Genomic DNA, 20,401 nt, shown 5'->3' with positions numbered 1-20,401 from the left:
CTGATCCCCCTGTGTGTGTGTGGGCTTCCTCTCACGGTGCAAAGACACACTGGTGGGTTAATTGGCTTCTAGGAGAATGAGCCCTGGTGCAAGTGCGTCTGTATCTGCAGCTTGCACCCTGTCCAGGATGTATCCTGCCTTGTGCCTGTTCCTTGCTAGGATAGGCTCTGCATCCCCTGTGACCCTGAGTTGGATGAAGCAGTTAGAAAATAGATTTAAATTCTGCACTCTTTACTATATATCCTGACTCTATGCCTACTTTTTTTATTGCTTTCCCACAGTGTCTGTCTGGCTTCCTCTATTTGAGGATTATGTCCAGAAACATCTTGAAAGGATCCCTCTGGCGGTTTGCTCCATATTCCCACAACATTTTGTGAAAAGAAGTTCCTCTTGTTCTTGGCTCTAACTGCACAGCCCCTTAATGTTCTCTGGTCTTCCTCAGGTCCTTTTGCCACTACAGGTTCTGAGGTGAAACCACGGGGAGACTCTTGTCAATACTTTCCAAGAATTAAAATACTTGTCCTAGTCCTTTCAGACTCCTCCATTGAAGGCTCAAGTTTTTTTTTTCCTTTAACCATGTCATGTCTTAGATATGACTCTGGTGCACTTCATTCCTCAATCCAGAAAACGAACAACCCTTTTGTAGCCTTTTTTTACTAGTGGCATTACACCTTTTTCTGACCTGCAGCTAAACAAAAATGTGTACTGAATTGCCCTTTAAATGCGACTGCTTAGACTCTTATTAATATTCAAGTAAAACAGACAGTGACATAAAAATATTGATTAGCTCAGGCTTCAGAAAGAAGTGTAAGTGTTGTAATAGAACTGGAAGGATGTAAAAAATACAACTCAGTATTTTCAAGTAAGAACTGGTACAACTATCAAGAAAACAGCCTTTTTACTCCACATGTTTGATGGCAGTAAATGACAACACACACAGAGTAATATTTTGTACCTTTTATTAAAAAGTATTTACAAAAATGCTACAATGTATTTTATTCAAATATAAAAAAATGCATACAGCCTACCATAGGTTTAGGTATTAAATGTCAATGTGTACTCAATTTACATCCTGGATGATTTGCACTTTTATTGAACTGTACTGACGCTGGTCAGAGGGAAGGTGTGTAATACGGTTTATAATACTGGTTGTCGTCTAACATTTTGCCTGAGTAATCTCTCATCTGTGTTAAGGAACAGTAATCTCTTTAGAACGAGACAGCTGCTCACATAACTTGGTTAATAAATCATATTTTAAAATTCAAAAATACCTTGATTTAAAACATTGTTATGGTGATCCATACCATTTTCAACACTGTTCGTACGTTTGAGGTCTGTGGTAACTTACTGCATAGAACATAGAAAATCTGCCATACCTTGAGACATTGCAATGGTGCTTGAAGTTTAAAATGCAAAAAGACAAATGAAGTTTTCATTTTGAAAGTTCAATTACACGCAATCTGACATGCTTGTGTTTAATAAATAAAAAAATAAATTAAAACTAATAACTTAAGACTGGGTGGGACCCATAATTCTTCATTTGTAACAATACAAATAAGAAAATATGGCTTCTAACAGCAAAAGCAGGATCATGTTGAAATTTCAGCAATTAAGCAATCATTTGACTTAAGCATATCCCACTTGGCAAATCTAACAGATGCAACTGTGCATTTTTCCCTAAGCACTAAAATATAATAAGGTGCTTGTCACCATTTGTACACTGTTTGGAATTTTAAAATACATTTATATCCTTTTTGAGCACATATTTCATTCAGGGACTGAATCAAAGGAAGACATCATATAAAACCTTTCCACATAGAGCTATCACTTTTTTCCCCCCCATAATTCTCTCAGGTTAAAGAAATCTACAAGTACTGTAACATTTCCCAAGCAGTATGTGTTGAAAAAATATATATTTATATTTTAGATATTTCAATTATTTTTAAGAAAATATGTGTAACTTTAGAACTCCTGATACATAACTTGTTCTGTTCTCCATCATGTAGTGTAATGACATCATTCTAGAGTAAATGCCACAATAAATTAAAATTGAAAAACATAACCCACATATAGAAAACATACAAAAAGTATGCAAATAAAATGACAATGGTTGGCACGTAAAATCACAGCCCTTGCAGAACATGATCAAACCATGTTATGCCAGGGCTCCTGATTTGACTTACCTTCCATGTAAGTGCGTGAGCATGTGTCCTTACACACACAGAAACACACACAGTCCGTAAGACACGTCTTGATTAGGAGCCAACGATAATCTCCATTATGTGATCTAGTTCATTGAGATCTGGCCGGCAGCTGGAGTTCGAGCTGATAGAAGATGGACTGTGGGACGACAGGCTCTCCAGCAAGTCATAGGGCCCCATTTTGGGAGAGCTCTGCATCCCTGTCAGCATGGTGTCCAGATCGTAATAGGAAGTGTCCACGTCGGAAAAGAGCTCCTCCAGCGCCGGGTCCGGGCTGGGAGCAGGGTTCTTGATCTCAAAGCTCCCGAAGACTTGCTCCGCGTGCTTGGCGTCTTCCTCCTCGGGGCGGTTCTCCTTCTGGTCCTCTTTCTCCCAGGTGGCGATGGCGCTGGGCAGGTAGGCCGAGGCGGCCTCGGGGGAGACCGTGCACAGCGTCTCGTCAACCACCTCGCCCGGGTTGCCGCTCAGGGTGTGGCAGGCGTCGTAGCCGCCGACGTTGAACGACTTCTCCTCGTCCTGCTCCTTGGGCGATGGCCGGCAGAGGATTTCCGTGGCGACCAGGCGGTCCGCGGAGTTCTGGCTGGCCTGCAGGGCCTCCGTCATGACCTGCCAGCTGCCGTCCTGCGTCATCTCCTCCTGGATCTGGCGCACCGTGTTCGCGATGAGAACAGACCGGCACAGGTTCGGCTCCACCAGCATGTGACAGAGCTGCAGCTTGATCAGGGACATGTCCAGCAGCGACTGGCGCTGGAGGTCATACGAAGACACCACCTTCAGACTGGCGGGGCTCTCGTCCACGATTTCATCGCCATCACAATATTTGCGTTTTGTGCCCTTAGGAAACATTTTTAATCTGTTAACAAAATGAAAACATGGGATTGATTACCATACGGTAAAGAGAAGATGCAGACAATAGCACAACACACACAAACAAAAAAGCATGTCTTAAGCACTTTGACTGTGGAAAACCATCAGTATTATTTGTAGATTAACTTCCCAGTAACTTTATCAAATGTACACATCCTATCAACTTAACGTTCAAGTCAAGCAGTAGCCTAGTACTAAACACATCACTATTATACACTGTATCTACAAGCACACATTTAACTAAAAGCTAAAAATGTAAATTCTATTTTCTATATATTTTTAAATATGAATTTTAACAAGAAAATCTATTTGAAGGTGTACATTTCTTTTCTGAAAGTTGTCAGTGCTGTACCTTTCCTGTTGAGAGGCACAGGCATTAACATACCATTTTCTTCCTGAATGCATCGCTTCAATACTTTTGTACTGGCGACAAACAGCTTTTGTTCTGCTCTCTTTCTGCCCATTTTAGGCCAGTCAGAAGTAAGGTTCCTGCGTGGGTGGAATAATGAAGCTTTAAACAGCCCCTAATCCACTGCAAAGTACAGCATGTTACTAGTTATCCTCAACTAATTCTTGGTTAACCTGATCCCACAGAATATCTGTCTTGATTTTTACTGATGAAAACAGTCACATAATCAAGTGAAAATATAGGACACTAGCCTTTAAACAAAAGTGAAACACTAAACCTAACAATTTTGATCATAGAAGAATCAAAGATAAGTCATTTGTTTCCCCTATGTACAAATCCTTCTGAACTCAGGATGACACTTTTAAGAAAACCTCCAATAAATGATTACTGAAAGTAAATTCTGCTCAGAGGAAGAATATGGACAAATAATTGTATAAAGAGATATAAAGGTGCCATAGTTTAAGTGTTCAACTCAATAGACACTTTTCAGGGAACTACTCTTGATTGCTGGTTTTTTTTTAATTTTGGAGTCCTAGTCCAACTCATACTTTGCATAACTTAATATTGATCACCTTCAAATTAAAGGCTAGAACTCACAATGAGTAATATTTATCTCTGTAAATAGGTCTGGTCTCCAAAATAAAGCCATTTCTACAGATAGCTAATCAACGCGTAACAAACTGCATAAAAATGTTAATGTTTTCCATTTTCCTTAATTTTTTAAACACCATGCTCAAAAATAATCTATACCCAGCATCGTAGAAAGCTAAGAAATTTCAAGTCACAGTTTTCACACTTGATTAGGTTAATAATTTCCCAGCAAATGGAAGAATTTCAATTAACTTCCAACAGAACTCAAGACTTGTTAGGCTGGTGTTTTTGCATTATCTAACTACTCAAGTTGAGTCCCTACTTGACTACCTTGCTTATTAAAACTGGCTCATCACATTAATCAAAGCTGTAATCCTGAAAAACATTTCCCTAGCCCCCACGACTACCCATCACTGATATTTTCTGAAACACAGAAACACACTCTAGTATCACTGAACAGTACTGTACGTACATCTAGTATTGAAATGAGTATTGAGCACTTGCCTCCACTGTCACAGGACAAGCCAGCCAGACCTGCTGAGCCTAAAAATAATAAACATGTATCTAAAGCAAAGAGAACAATCACATGAACCAGCAGTTCATTGCACATCACATCCAGAAACACTTCTGATGTCTGTTGTATGCGGGGCTTTTTCTTGGTTTACACTGAGCAAGACCAAGGAAAACAGAAGTCTGAATAATTCCTGAATATGAAGGCAATTCACAATCTACATGCACACTTTCTGTTTAATGATGTTTCCCCCTTTGGGCTTAAAGATCAGATCTGTACCCCATTTCTAAAAGCAATACAAATTATTCCCAAACAAAAAACACTTTTTGAGCTTTTCATGGCTAAAATATGTGAGAGAGAAATGGTTGCACAATACAGGAATGTAGGATTTGACCCAGTTCAAATAATATATGTATACCAACACAAGACAGAATCAGGGCACAAGCAAGATCAAGGTAAAGTCATTGTAGATGGTCCTACCTGACCCACAGCGTGATATCCATACTCTTTCAGCCGCAGATAAGAACACACCTGATCTGCTGCAGCAGGGTCATACTAAAACTGCAATCAACACGCAGCACAACTATCCTTCTATCTGCTCTCCGAGCCACACTTAACGATGTTTGAAAAACTAGAAACATTAAGGGTCTGCTACAGAAATGAAAAGCAGATATTAGTAGTAATGGCAAATAAAAAGCACAGATCTTATGCAAGACCGCTACTCTTCCCAAACAATTGCCTCTGACAAATATACACTTACACCTCCAATATGTCTGAAACAAAAGAGAGACAGTTGTCAAATGAAGTTAAAATTCTTGGTAGAATCAAATAGTGTAGAGAAACCCAAGTCCTGATGAGGTACTTGAATATTGCTACAGGGCCTAACAATTCACTTGCCTGCAGCACCCTGTTATCTGAAAAAAGGGTTTGGGGTTAAATTTAATTCTTTTGGATTGCTTAAGTGAAAAGGTCCTGGTGAGAATCACTGAAATGAGACTGTGTATCTCAGGAGGAACAAAAGGAAGAATCCACTGAATTATTTCTGCATCTACAGACATTCGGGGGTGATCAGCACTCCACCTGCTGAGTACGAGATCGCCTCCAACCGACACAGGGACTGCAGCTCTAATCTAAGCAACCATATTTCAGTACTGACACACACGCACAAAAAGAAAGGGTCATTTTAATAAAGCAAAAAAAAAAAATCAAGGAGTGATTATTACTGAAGATTCACAGCTTTTCAACATAAGGTTGTCAACTGCACACCTAGAGAAAAGACCAAGTTCAAAGTAATCACATTGCTACAGGGATGGACAACACTTTTGACTGAAAAAGCTGACCTGGGCTGCAAACAAGAACAAAAAGGTCAATCATAGATTAATCAATTGTTTGAATAAACTGAAAAAAGGTCTCAAAAAGGTCAGTTTATAAATAAGAGCATCAAACAGGCACGTTTTCAATTTGAATAAACCTTAATATAATTTGGTTAATGACTGGACTCCATACAAGGTTGTGTTTGTTACTTTACTGAGGTGGCTTGCTTAGGACGTTGAGCGTTGGAGAATCGACTGGCACTCTCAACTGTAAAAAATAACGACGGAGCATTTTTCTGCACCATTTATCGAGTTTTTTTTTTTTAATTCGGAGAACGTGGTTCTTATCGAGTGAGAAATAGTTTGAAACGGAGATGAAAACCAGCCTCGACTTCCACTGGGCAGAGCAAGGAAAAGAATGATGAGAGAGTCCGTCTGCGCCACCGGGAGATATGTACCCGTGGCAAACATCCATAAATATTCTCGGCTGGGAGCCCGGCCAACTCAGACAACAACTCCAGCCGCCTTCCCTCGCCCTCTACAGGAATGAACTGCACTTACATCTGAAACACATCAGGCAAGTCAGGCACAAGGCAGAAAACATCAGAAAGAGCCCCGGGGCCGCTTCATCCCGACTTTCGAATTTCCCACCCCACGCCTGACAATGCCAGCCCCTGAGCGAGTTAAAGTGGCACAGCTGAAACATGCCGCACGCACACTGAACCACGGCCACGGACCCCCCCCCCATCTCGCCTCCCAGATGCAGACAAGCTCCACCCCGGCTCCAGTCCCCCTCCCCCACAGCCCTGACGTCGCTGGCATTCCCCTACCGGTTAAAGTCATTAATTCCACAAAATTTCGTCGCCCCCCCCCCTCCCTCCCCAACATATAAAACAGCAAATAATTAAAATAAATGTACAGTACTGGTTCACGGATTGTTAAGTCGTAATCAAACTCTCGAGCAGGACGCATTCACGATCGCCCGACCCCGTCGTGACGGTCCGCTTTGTCCCCCACGTTCAGGCACGGAAAAGCGCCTGAAAGAGCAGTGGCGACAACAAGGAGGGCAGCCATTTTGAATTTGCTAACTCCTTCTCGTCCAGTTACTTTTGTACCTAAACTAAAAAGGGGGGCATCGGCTGCGGCTCTGCGAACCCTCGGTCCGATTGCCGACGTTCGGAACATTTGTGATGTTTTAAATAATCCCCCCGCACCTTTTCGGTCGGCCGTACTGGCGAAAAGAGGCAAAAGTACCGCCGGGGCACTTCCGCATAAGAATGCTTTAAGGCTGTGCTAACTCATTCCGCCAGATGCAATGATTTTGAAATGCTCTTAATTTGATCGTTTCAGACCGTTAAAATAACAGAGGAATTCACGTTTCGCCGTTCGAAGCTTACCTTTCCGTGCAAGTATATCTTACTCTTTGCCGGCGGCGGTCATAAGCTCTGAGTTGGGAGAATTAAAGGCACAGCGCTGTGACTCCGGGCTTCCCTGACACTGTGTAGCCCGAGCTGGCTGCCGATCCCCAGCTGCCGCGGAGGAAGGGTGAAGTGGGCGGACACGCTGCCTCTTGATCGACAGCCCCATTGCTTCAACTGTGAAACTCGAACAAAAGCCGCACACACAAGGAACCCCAGCCACGTTTCAGACAGTATGCTCTCTGTGCTTGATTTGTTTTTGGAGAGTAATACGTTCCACTGCAAACACGCTCAATCCAAAATTAAAACAAGGCTATCTATACGTGAGAGCCAAAAATGGATAGTTTTCCAATGCGTAGTTATTAAAGGAATATAACAAATTACATACTCTAAAGCTTCTTACTTTGCATGGCATTCGAAAGAACAAAAGTCAGATGCTTTATGCTGTAATATGAGTTTAATATTTTGGACACTGTGAAATAAACAAATTAGGTGCAAACTACAGTGTTTATACAGTAAGCACAGGGTATCTGTTGAGAGTTCAGTGGTCAAAAGCACAATATAATGCTGTGATGAGATGGTCTTTTTACCTTCTCTGACAACTGCCTTCCTCAGCACTCATCCACAAAGACAGACTGACAGCCTAGATGCACTGTGGGGTGTGAGGAGGTGTCTGCCCTGGGATCATCATTGGCACAAAATTGAATATATTATGCAGTATGGTGTTGTGTATTGCAGCTATTACTCCTTAGTTGCCCTTACAGTGGGAAGAGAGGTGGGAGAGTGTAACTGCAGCTCACAGACTTTGTTAGTCTTTTCAGTTACGCGGGTGTGCTAGTCACGGAGAGGATGCTTAGGGAGGAGGGTGTGGAGAGGAGTAACAGCTACTGCCCCCTCCCTCGCCTCCACTGGTGAGATGGGAGGCTTCTCTGTCGGTGGGGGCCGTCAGGGCTCTGGGGGTTATGGAGAGATGGACAGGGCATCGAGGATGGAGAACGTGGCAAAGGGCAAGGCAAGCTTCACAGCAAGGGGTAAAGAGTGAGGGGCGGTCGCTGACACAGAGTTTCTGCTCTGTGAAGGCGGAGTATGTGGCCTCCCAGGAAAGAGAACGCTCCTTGGTGAAGATCCACCTGGGCCTTGCCGACCCCAGAATACCAGCTTCTCAGTCCAGACTTGGCCTCTGAACTGCAGCAGACAGCTCCTCAAGCGCAGACATCCACCATGCTTATAGGGCACCATGGTCATCTTGAGGTCTGTGGGTTGTAGCTCTCCATCTGCTGGGAGGAGGTCCAGGGGCTCAATAGTGGCTGTGGATACCGTTTCCACAAGGGCCTGACATGGCTTTCTTCACCCTCAGACAGATAGGTGATAACAGAGCTGGGGCTCAGGCGCTGTGTGGATGTATTGCAAACAGAGTTGTGTCGGTAGTTCAGGCAGGACTGGTTGGGGGAGCAGTTGCGTCTGGACAGTATGGGCTCCCAGCCATTTCCCTGTGCGGCTGTGGGCAAAGCCTCCGCATCCAGGCTTGGAGGCTTAGGCTGGTGAGCACAGGGGTCCCTGCACTGACAAGTCCCCAGTGAAGCTGCAGTACGCTCACTGAAAATCTTCTTCACCTCCCAGGCCTTTTCAAGTGCTACATCTAGGCCCACTGGAGGTGTGAGGTGCACCTGACGTCTTAAACAATTGGAGGTCTGGCTGTAGATAAACTCGTGGGTTAGCAGCTCCTCTTGTGCTTCCCTGAGAAACAAGACAAGCTCTGTGGATGAGGTGATCGAGGGTGGCTGCAAAGACATCTACTCTGTTCCCATGTTGGATGTGATGGACTGACTCTGGTCTTTACTCCTCGGCTACTTCTAGCTTTTGCTAGCAGCCATATCTCCCTGCAGCTCACAACTGGCAGCCCAGGTGTGAGCCTGGTCAGTACCTGGATGAGAGACCTCCTGGGAATAACTTAGGTTGCTGCTGGAAGAAGTGTTTGTGGGACCAGCAGGGAGGGCTCACCCTGTTGTCTGTGGAGGTCCTAATTACCCGATATAGTGAAGGGGACACTATACTGTTGCAATGCTCTGTGGGAAGCAAAGGGCATGACAAGGCACAGAAAAGGCCATCCACTGTAACCGAGGAAGTCTCGTCGTGATGACTACTCGTACCACTGGACCCAGGCGAGAGAGTGGGACTTCCCAATTGCAATGGCTTTCCCACTTCAAAAAGCTTTCCCGCACCTGTTTCTTCATGCAGCTCATCTTCCAAACAGATGAGCTGCACAGAGTACAACGGTCATCGTCAGACATGACAGACAACCATCACTTCTAGCTTTTAATTCCAGCTCTTACTCCAGCTCCACTATCAGGGTCCAACCATGTGCCCCTGTCAGTGGAAGGCCTCTGTCCCCAGCCTGTCCCAGAGTACCTGCTGCCAGAAAGATGCTCTCCACTGTTTGTCCCTCTTGTACCCGGTCCTGAGGTGATGACAATCCCACTTGGTTGATACCATTGCAGCGATTCCCCCTTCGTTCGCCTTGCAGAGTCGGCGGTGTGAGAAGAAGGAAACTGCAGCTCACGGTGACTTTATCACCTTTTCAGTTACAGGAGTGTGCTAGTAACGGAGAGGAGAAACAGCTACCGCTCTGCAGCATGGGGTGGCGCACAAAAGAGAACGAGAGGAGGGATGAGTCCCTTTCAAAGAGGTCAGAGTTAAGAGGGTGCCTGGACAAACCACAACCGGGGTGGAACCCTTCAGCACATTTTCAAGTTACGTGGACTCTTCAGTTAATAACTGACTGCGAACATTGAGTTATTATTGAGGTCTTCAAAAACAATTCAACACCTGCATCTGTATCAATTTATTTATTTTATTCTCAGGGGTAGTTCTCTATTAAGTGATAAACGTCAAGACTACTCAGGGACAGCTTTAGAAGAAACATGGTGGCTAGGTTGCATGTAGGAATGTGATCTGAGGATCTCATCCACCCGATTGTGGACATATCTTTTTTCATCTTGGTAAAATTGTGTGGATCCTAACACATCTCTTCCCATCTGCTTCAGGAAAGCTACAGCAATGTCTGCTTTTGTAGTTTCCAGACTTGATTATGGAAATACAGCGCTTGCTGGTGTATCCAGGCATGTTCTCAATAAGTTGCAGTGTGCTCAAAACTTCATAGCTTGAACCCTAACTAAAACTAAAATCTGTGGGCATGTATCACCTGCTTTAGTTTCTTTGCACTGGGTTCATGGGTATTTTAGAATGAGATTCAAAATTGTGCTGCTCATCTCTAAGTACTTGAGCAGCTTGGCTCCCAACTACATCAGTGAACTGTTCACTCCCTACACACCTCCACATCGTCAGCACTGCTCGGACTCTGGTCCTCTAATAGTTCCCAGCATGGCTCTCGGAACAGTGGGAGATCCTGCTCTCTGTTCTCGTACCTCAGGTCTGTGGAATGATCTGTCCATGAAAACTGATACACCATAACCTAACAGAAAACACCTTATTTCTTTATACACTTTATAAAATGTCAAAGGAAACCTAAAAGAAACCCAGAAGTATTCATTCTGAACCTAAACTTTTGCTACCAACCAGGCTGGTTTAGAAGTCATAGGAATGAATTTTCTACTCAGACGGAAAAAGTACCATACTGCAGCCTTCAACGTTTTCATTTTCTATTACAGTAAATGCATTAGAATTAATTCAATGACTGGATTGTAAAAATAGGCTGAATACAAGACAAAGCTATTTTTATATCAAATAAATCATGCCTGCCTGGGTGCCTTTGATGGTCATGCCAGTATACAGTGTCCCTTCTCTGAAAGTCTAAATTCTTCAGTTACTATTAGATTTAATGTACTAATTTTTACTCATGATTGTGATTTTACCCTTTCTGAAACATTTATACAAAGCAACATTGAGATATAATAAGTACATGCTTGACATTTAAGATAGTCCTTTCAATCAGAGAAAAAAATGTTTTTGGCTTCTTAAAGTATATACAGTATATACAGTATAGTGCTGGCACTTCATTGACAAATGCATGGATGATACTGCATTATCCCTGATTAAAAACCTTATCTGCAATCAGACACAACAAACTAAGGCAGAACTTTTTTTGATGTCTGGGCACATGCTCATACCTAGGGCCAGTTTTCTCAGCAGCTTATTGACCTACCAATATGTTAGTCTTTTAGACTGTGGGAGGAAACCAGAGCACCCAGAGGAGGCCCATGTGAACACAGGGAGGGCATATAAGCTCCACACAAATAGCATCCCAGGTTTGGAATTAAACTCAGTTCCCCAGCACTGCAAGGGTGCCATGCTAATCACTGCACTGCCTTCTGACACGAAATGTTATTTAAAGCCTTGATTGATTAGAAGTGGCACCCAAAACTGGGGTTACTGTCCACAAACTTGGAAAACTATTCATCCTAATCACCCCCCACTGTATAGGGATCAGATTCAGGTGTTCAAAACCTTGACAGACATAGAGCAAGGCAACGCAGGGACCTGCCTGATCATTGGCTGCAGAAGGACCTGGAAGTATGATTAGAAATCAAGATTCGGACCAAGGCTGAAGTACAAAGGGGATTGTGGGAGTCTGGGAGCAACTTCCCAGTCAAGCGGTTGAATCCTTTAAGAGAGGGATAGATAGAATTCTGTGGCCACTAAGCTACTATGAACCAACTGAGCAAGAGGGGTTGACATTTGTTTGTTCGTATATTAAAGGTTTCTGTAACACTTTCACAACCAGACAAGCAGGGTTTACTAGTTCTTCCGGTTTAGCAGTGGGACTGTGATGTCACAATGCCTTGAGAATTTCTGCCAGAAAAACGCTTGAGCTAAACTTATGACAGTGGGATTACTCCCGCAAGCACAGGGACAGAGACTGGAGGAAGCTGTTTCTTCCCTTGGGAATGAAAGAACGGATCCCATATTCACATCAGGATAATTTTAGCCAGTAGTAACAATCTGTTCAGATGTTAAAGGTCTAAAATCCAGTTCATGCATCGTAAACAGGACAAGATCATTATGTGTTATAATGTTAAAAACAGCACTTTTGGAACACCCTGAGTTAAAAACCAAGGTGCTACTGTTGGCACTTACCAAGAAACTACAAAACAGTAATAATACATTTTCATTTACACCTTCAATCAGTTAATCATCACTTTGACCTAAGAAATTTCTTAGGTGAAAAGTTTAAGGAGTCAGATATCAATCATCTGATTTTTAGGAAATGCCACGTCCCCTCATTTGCGTCTGTTTTAAGTAGAGGCTGTAGAATGTGCAAAAATGAGTTATATAACAAACAACCTTTATTTCTGAAACTCAGAATAAAGTTTTACTTCTTCATTATTGGGGATACCCTGTTATTGTATTGGAGTGCTATAACAGCAATTCACCCAAAAAAAAGAATAAGAAAAGATTTTCATCTCTGATTTCCAAGATTACCAGGTCTTCCACCTGTCCTTCCTCATGAGCTCTTAGTTAATCTACGTAATTACCTACTTAACTGGATCAATTCCACTATTTTATCTTAACCAGAGAAAATTGTAATCAAATAATATAAACGTAATATTTTAGATAATTTACCCATTGTCTTGTAACAGTCAATTAAACTCCTAAGAACAATACTGTAAATAACCAGTATGTGCAGAAAGACAATATACTGTATGAACTGTATGAACAATGAAAATGGCCTCACCTTTCACCTTTGTGTCTTGCAGGTCTTGTATAGTTTAACTCAGATGTGTTTCTTCCAACAGGCGATGGAGCTGCTGTTAGCTGTAATGACCTGTGCCTTGACGGAGCTCTGGCTTTGAACGCAAGGGGAGACACCTCCTCCCAGTACAGCTGGCCAGGGCCATGCCTGACAGCACATCTGCCACCGGGTTTCCCTCCACCAGTGTGCCATCTGACTCTGCCCTGATGGGAAAACAAGAGACCAGGCTGCCCGGGTGAAGTGGTCAGCGCTCACTCCCTGGTGAGGCCTGGTCTGATTTAGGCCCAGACTGGACCTCCCTGTGGCAGACACCTGATCTGACCTGACCTGATCTGCATCTGTGTAATTAGTGAGGGAGCTGTTCTTCAGACGGCTAGACATGAAGAGACTTTCTGTGTGGTGGAACTGAAATCTTGCTTTAGAAAAGAGATTGTACAATAAATCTTATTTCAATACACAGAGAGAATGGACTGTGGAGCAGGGATTTCTGTCACTATTTTCCTGCTCCAGAATTCAGTTTTCCAATAGTTGAATCTTTCTTTCATGGCAATTTCTACTTACAATCCTGTCTCCTCAAAAATATCTCAGATGCTGCCTGGGTGGACTGACAGGGAGTCTTGAACAAACATTGAAAACATGGGCAAGAAGAAGAAATGAGGTAGAAGAAATGAAGCAAAAGACCAGAACTGGAAAACAATTGCCCATTATATCCCATCATTAATTTACAATCATGACCTGCTACTACATTTCTTCCTCACACTATAAACTGTGCAATAGCAACTCATAGATTTTAGTTAGATGTTGATGGTTTACATTGCAGAGGGTGTTAAAATATGTAGTAAAATGAGATATTGCTTATCTTGTCCTGCTTTCTTGACTGTATGATATTTGCCTTGTGACTTTCGAGCTGCTTAGTGGGGCTGTTAAGATAAAGTTAGACAAAGACATCCCCTAGTGGTCACTACACATCTCTACAAGGAAAACCACAGATTATGAAAACAGTGAAGTTGACAATTTGATGCCATTTAATGGTAATGAATTAGTTTTTAGATAAAAATTATACCTAAGAACTTAATCACTACAAGGTTTCTATGTACAGTATAACACATAATGAATTAAATAACCTATATGTAATAATGTAATATTAAGGAACAATAGGTTTATTCCATGCTGAAAAGAGAAGAAAGAACACAACGTTTCGGCTCTGGAGCCTTCTTTGGGTTTAAGAAAGATAGGGCGGTCAGCAAAGATAATATACTGTAGCATGGGAAAACAAAAGCCAGGAGAAAGGAGGAGGCGGGAGCAGGGGAGAGGCAGAGTGGCCAATCAAGTGGTGCGAGGTCGAGAGAGGTGAGGAGAGGTGTGAAACGAAACCTACAAATGAATAGAGAGAATTAGAGTCTGTCGATGAGAGAAGGGGGAAGGTGTGAACCAACTTTCAGGATAATTTTAGTTTCTGATGTCTTTCTGCTTTAGAAGTTAAGAAACCCTACTTTGAGAAAGCAGACGGAGAGATCTGTGTGATCATGGCTCAGAGGTGAAATGAGAAACCATGGGCTTGGAGAAATCTTTCATCTCCACAGCCCTAACATGTTCTCTGAAGCGGTCTCTGAGTCTCCTTCCTGTTTTCCTGTTTTCTTCCTGGGCATTTACTGCAAGAGATGCAGCAAATAAGGTTGCTAGAGGTCATCTAGGTGATCCGGAATTGTCCTGACGGTCCTTGAATGAGTGTGGTGTTAGATATGTACTTGCAGGTGATGCAGCGAGCTCTGTTGCAGGGGAATGTGCCTGCTGCTGATGATTGCTGAGGGCGGTCAAGAGAGCTGTGAACAAGAAGGTTACACAGATTAGGTGGTCGGCGATATGACACGATAGGGCGTTCAGGAAAGAGGGCCCCAATGGAGGGATCATCCTGTAGGATAGGAAAGTTGTCGTTAACGGGCCTGGGGATAGGGAGTGTGGCAGGGAAGCACCAAAGGACACCAAAGGTTGTTAGATCAGGAGTTCCTGATCGAGTTGATAGTCTGAGAGCTGTTTTTGGCTCCGGTAAGGGCCCTGTTAATAAGAGTGCATTTTGAGTGCTTGGTTCTTGAAATCAACATCATCACTGCAGAGTTGTAGCCAAAGGAACTGTGAAAAGGGGAGAGAGTTTTTAGTGTGTTTGGGGTGAAATGCGCTGTACAGAAGATAGCTGTGTGAATCTGTGGGTTTTTAATAAACCTAAGTAGAGAGTCAGGGATGGTTAATGGATAGGTTTATGTCTAGAAACGTAAGAGTAGCGGAGGATATGTTTACTGTATATTTGAGGGATGGGTGGAAGTTGGTGAAGTTTTCACCTATAGGTAGAATTGGAGGATCCTTATGCGTGACCGGCGTCACACAGAACACAGAGTAGCAAAGGGACAATCCGAAAGACATGATACAAAGGCTGGGTCGATAAGGAAGGCAAAGGGTCCGGTAACGAGAGATATCCAAAAGGCAGAAGCAGAAGCAGAAGCAGAAGCAGAAGCAGAAGCAGAAGCAGAAGCAGAAGCAGAAGCAGAAGCAGAAGATTCGTAACGGGAGATCAGTCAAAAGGCTTGGAAATGCACACTGGAGAATACTGCAAGAGGCTTCTCAATAGTGAGCATGGGAAGGTGTGTGAGGGGAGTTTAAATACTGAAAGGAAAGGGGTGTGATTGGATGATTGGTTAGGGAGTGAGAATTTGAGGAATCCGGTGCATGTGAGAATGTGATGGGTTCAATCAGGGATGAGATTTTGAAGCAGTGGTTCTTGGAATGCAACGTCGTTTGCGAGGGAGAGTATGGGGTGTGACAGGGATAGAATGTCGTTTCCGAGGTAGAGTGTGGGGCATGACAGAAGTGATGCAGAAAGTGCTCTAGCTGGTCATTAGAGCATGTGGTGACACTGACATAGTCATCAATGTATCGTTTGTAGAGGTCATGGACAAAGCCAGTGTAGGAAGCGAAGAAATGTTCTTCTACCCAGCCGACAAAAATATTGGCATAGCTGGGTCCCATTCTGGTGCCCATGGCGACTCCAATAACCTGCTGATAAAACAGGTTATTGGTAGAGAATGCATTAAGTGTGAGGACCAGTTCTGCAAGGCGTACAAGGGTGTGGGTGGGTGGATCAGGCACTGGCACTGTGCGTTTATCCAGTGTGTGCTTGAGGGCTGTAAGACCGTCAATGTGGGGAATGATGGTGTAGAGAGATGTGATGTCCATGGTGAAAATGTAACATTCTGGGCCCTGAAAATGGAAATAATTAAAAAGAGGTCATGGTTAGTGTCTTGAAGGAAAACCTTCAACCAGCGGTCTCATAAGGCTGTCGAGAAAGGCAGAGATGTAAGTAGTTGGACAGTTGCATGCTGAGATGATGGGGTGTCCAGGGGTGTCAGGTTTGTGGATTTTGGGGAGGAGGTAAAATTGGGATACCTCTATGGAGATGTTCAATGATGAGCTAGTTTGCTTCCTGGGGAAGCTCCTTGCTGCTGATAAGAAGGGAGATGTTCGATACCACTTCCTTTTGGTAGTCAATGGTAGGATCCTGTTGGAGAGGAAGGTAAGCAGAAGTGTTGGTAAGTTGTCTAGAGGCTTCATTAATATATAGGTCCTTTCGCAACAACACAACAGCACCTCCTTTGTAAGCTGGTTTGATGATAATATCATCTCTATTGTGGAGAGACTGAAGTGCCTGAATTTCTCCTTGGGTGAGGTTAGACCTGTGTTTACTGGGTATAGAAAGGGTCTTGGGAGCTTGATTGATGCATTGGTTAATGAAGTAATTGACTGGTGGAAAATGGCTAGAGGGAGAGAGGGAGGAGTCCAACAGCTCTGTTTAGTTTAAATATTTTTGATGACATCAATAACTGGGTTGTTGTCAGCTGCCTGTGAGGAGGAGTCAACAGTAAAATGTGCTCTGAGACGAATCCTGCGGTAAAAACAGTTGAGGTCGACTTGGGTTTGGGGGATGTCCAGCTTCCTGGGACTGGTACAAAACTGAGGCCTCTGCTGAAAAGATCGCTCATCCTGTGAAAGGGAAAGGTCAGAGGCTATAGTAATGACAAAGTTAGGATTGGTGGAGGTGGTAGGGGAGTTGGTGTTTTTTTCTGTAGAAGATGATTGAGTTTTTTATCCTTCTCTGAAGTCAGGAACTGGTAGAGTTGGGAATTGAGGGATCTGATGAGGTTATTTATAAAGGGAAGATGATGTGGAGCTGTTAGCCATAAAAATTCCTGGGCTTCTTTGATGTTGTTGTCAGAAAGGGTAATCTGTTGTTTGAGGGAGAAAATGGTAGAAAGCATTAGTTTCCTAGAAAATTGTTGTAGAAGTCTCTGAGTGTTATTCTTGGTGATATCAGAGTCAAAAGAAAAAGTGTTAAATTTCAGGCAAAATCCCTTACAAATTATATTATAACGACGTCATCTGTAAAGGAATAGTAGGTGGTTAGAAAACCTGGTCTTGGAACAGATCGCTGTGAAGAGTCGGAATGCTGGTTTAGTAACTACCTGAACTACTATTACCTCTGAATGATGTGATGATTGCCTGGAGTCTGTGCTAAGAGGGCCTTTGATCAGGACAGGAAATGCAAAGAATAAAGCTCTGCATCAAAATTAGAGTGTCACTAACCCATAAATGCCACTTAACAACACACAGCCCTTAACACCTACTGCACCCACACCCATTCTCTTTCCTCTGTGACAGTAACATCATGACAACATGGCAGATCTCATGTCAAAATGGATGATTACCCTCCTGCTACTGGCAAAGGGTAGTGTTTTCTGAAGAACTGCATTTCTCTCTCTGATTTAGTGCATTTCTATATAGTAGAAACCAACAAATACGCCTGTCTTTTCGTGTGTCTGGGTGGGTGGGGGGGATTTAACAAGTCAACTTGTTGATCATGATGGTAATCTCACTAATTGCACCGCCTTGACCACATTTTGAGACATGTGACATGCTCTGCTATTTGTTATAGCAACACCAACGTCAATCTGATCATTCAACCTGATAAGGTTGGCCCTGCAAGGCAGGGTTTATTTAAAACATATGTCATCCATCTGGGACCAATATCATGCAGTGGCCTGCTGTGTTCTCAAAACCTAATCGGAAAACCATGGGCAAGCATGTCATCCATTGCCAAACAATGTTGCAGCTCTAGCAGCTGATGCAATGAAGAACCTGCCTAATGTGCATTTACAATACCTGCCAGCCTGACCCCTGGCTCTTATACACACTAAAATCATAGTGGAAAGACACAAAACCAATGTCTTACGCAGCTCCTGACTGATACCACACACCACATACAGTGTTGTGACCTCTCACAGCAGAAGTTGTTTATGAATGAATTTGATGCCACAATGAAACTGTATTGAAAAAAATACATGTGTTTCTATATGGTATACTTTGTTGCATTTTAGAAAACCAATTACAAATGCAGATGGGTTTTATTGAAGACTAAAAACGTAGTAGTGCTGGAAGGACATGCGAATGGACTGTGTTTTATTGCATGGCAACAACCAAGGCAAATCAGGCAGCATGTAATGGATTGTACAGTTTCAGAATAACCTCTCTCAGTCTGTAATCTACATTCCCTGTTCTGTATCCAAGCTTTCTTCATGCTGTTTTAACTGTTCCTATGCACTGCACTGCCTATTCAATGCAGGTGCTACAGCCAGTTTTCTTTCACATTATATTCTACTTCTGTGCCATCCATTGTCTACCAATACCTTACATTTTCTTGCTTGTATGCAACATTGCAATTACAGATCTTAAATATGAATATGACATGATATGTTTAGATTAAACAATGCGAGTTCAGAGGGGTGAGTGAAGCTCAGAGTTTTTATATTTTTGTGCCAGTTGCCTGTATTTCTTTGCTTCTGCTGTTTCACATGGGAAATAGTTATTCTGTTCTGAACTGCAAAATGTAACAGCAACGTTTTCTCTCACGGCATGTCTATGTGTTATTTTGGAAAGCTTCCTTTGTATATGAACACACACAGAGTGTAATTCATCTTTCGAACTGGAGGGGGCGACATATACATCAAAGGAAAGGGTTTCTAACAAACAAAGCCTGGACAAGGCTTGGCACAGCAAGCAGATGGGCATCCCTACAACCCTGAGAGAGAGGAGAGACAGCCTCAGGGATGGCAGGCTGCAGTGAGCTTCTGGTACTTAATGATTTATTAGTGCTCAGTGAGTGCTGGGCATCGTCATTGAGGTTTTTATTAATTTATGCTGCGTACAGTGAAAGAAGAAAGAAGAAGCCGACTGCATCTGCTGCCATTCAAACTGTACATTACATCACTAATAGGAATTCCCAAATCCTTCATTAGAATTTTTTTTTTAAGAGGAACGTTAATACTTTTTGTTTTCATGTTTTTCTTTGTTGCTGCCTTTACCTGACCTGTTTTATTTGAAACTAATAAACTAAAGGTTACTTAATTAAAGAGATAATTCCAACAGAGCTGCAAATAACAACAACTGTTACCCTGATTGCAGAGGAAACCCTCACCTGGACAGATCTTAATAAGCCCTAGGTAAAGGGAAAGCTTAGCTCTTCCCTTCAGTTTGAGCTTCAATAAGATTGTATTCACAAACCCTTATTAAGTGCTATGTTAAACATATATTCACTTTTTAGCAGACCAATGCTGCACGCACATTTGGTATTGTGCCCATATATATCTCTCTCTCCAAAATATGTGAAAAAAGTGTTAAAAATGAAATGAAGCCTTCATAGAAATATGTTTAATAAGGAGGAAACTCAAACACAGCTCCATGTGTAGATCAAACTTCACTCCAGGGGTTACCCTGATCAGAGTGGTCAGCATTCCTGTGCTCAGTGTATAGGTGTACAGGTTTTCCTGTGGTGTTGACAGCAGAAAAGTTTGTGCTATCTACCTTGTTCTCACTTCTTATAGTCATAGTAAACTTTGTCTATAATTATGGGTTTATATCAAAGAACCATCCTATAGTTACTGACCTACAGTATGGCTTTCCTTTGTCAATACTTCTCACTTTCTGAGTCTGTTTCCCATGCGGTTTCTTTGTCTGCCTGTTGCTTTCTCTCTTACTGCCTTATCCTTTAATGTTCTCGTTATTGACCTCCTAGGGCTTTGGAGTCTGTCTCTGTTACATTTCCTTTACACACTTCTTCTATGCCTCCTGATTTTGAGATGCCTGCCAAGTCACCAGGCACATCCCCAATCTATCTGATGCATCAAAAACTTCAAATAAATGGCTATTGCTGACACACATGAGTTAGTTTCCTTTACATTTTGAAGAGGAAAACTTTATAAATGCTTTCTTTTCAACATGTGCTCTAAGCTGTCTCCCATGACCATTGTTAGGTGTATCTATTTTATATGCAATGTTT

General features: G+C 42.7%; 1 protein-coding gene and 1 pseudogene across 14 annotated transcripts; both read right to left on the bottom strand.

Moving 5' to 3' along the window:
* Nucleotides 1-945: 945 nt before the first annotated feature.
* Nucleotides 946-7,447, bottom strand: cdca4 (cell division cycle associated 4). Of its 14 annotated transcripts, none has more exons than XM_088648627.1 (4): nucleotides 5,060-7,439; nucleotides 4,541-4,611; nucleotides 3,421-3,557; nucleotides 946-3,054 (listed from the first exon to the last, which is right to left on the bottom strand). In XM_088648627.1, the coding sequence occupies exons 3-4, from the start codon at nucleotides 3,471-3,473 to the stop codon at nucleotides 2,256-2,258; spliced, it is 852 nt and encodes a 283-aa protein (XP_088504753.1). In that variant the 5' UTR covers nucleotides 3,474-3,557; nucleotides 4,541-4,611; nucleotides 5,060-7,439; the 3' UTR covers nucleotides 946-2,255. The 14 variants fall into 14 exon arrangements, with proteins under 14 accessions (XP_088504753.1, XP_088504752.1, XP_088504755.1 ...); XM_088648626.1 differs by having other exon boundaries at nucleotides 4,573-4,611; XM_088648629.1 differs by having other exon boundaries at nucleotides 7,290-7,438.
* Nucleotides 7,448-16,417: 8,970 nt separating this feature from the next.
* Nucleotides 16,418-18,980, bottom strand: LOC148653516 (uncharacterized; annotated as a pseudogene).
* Between the last annotated feature and the right edge of the window lie 1,421 nt (nucleotides 18,981-20,401).

This window comes from Lepisosteus platostomus, chromosome 10 (genome assembly GCF_059453375.1).
Source record: "Lepisosteus platostomus isolate fLepPlt1 chromosome 10, fLepPlt1.hap1, whole genome shotgun sequence".
Taxonomy (NCBI): Eukaryota; Metazoa; Chordata; class Actinopteri; order Semionotiformes; family Lepisosteidae; genus Lepisosteus; species Lepisosteus platostomus.
The sequence above is the reverse complement of the archived record's forward strand: the minus strand, read 5'-3'. Positions and strand labels throughout refer to the sequence as shown.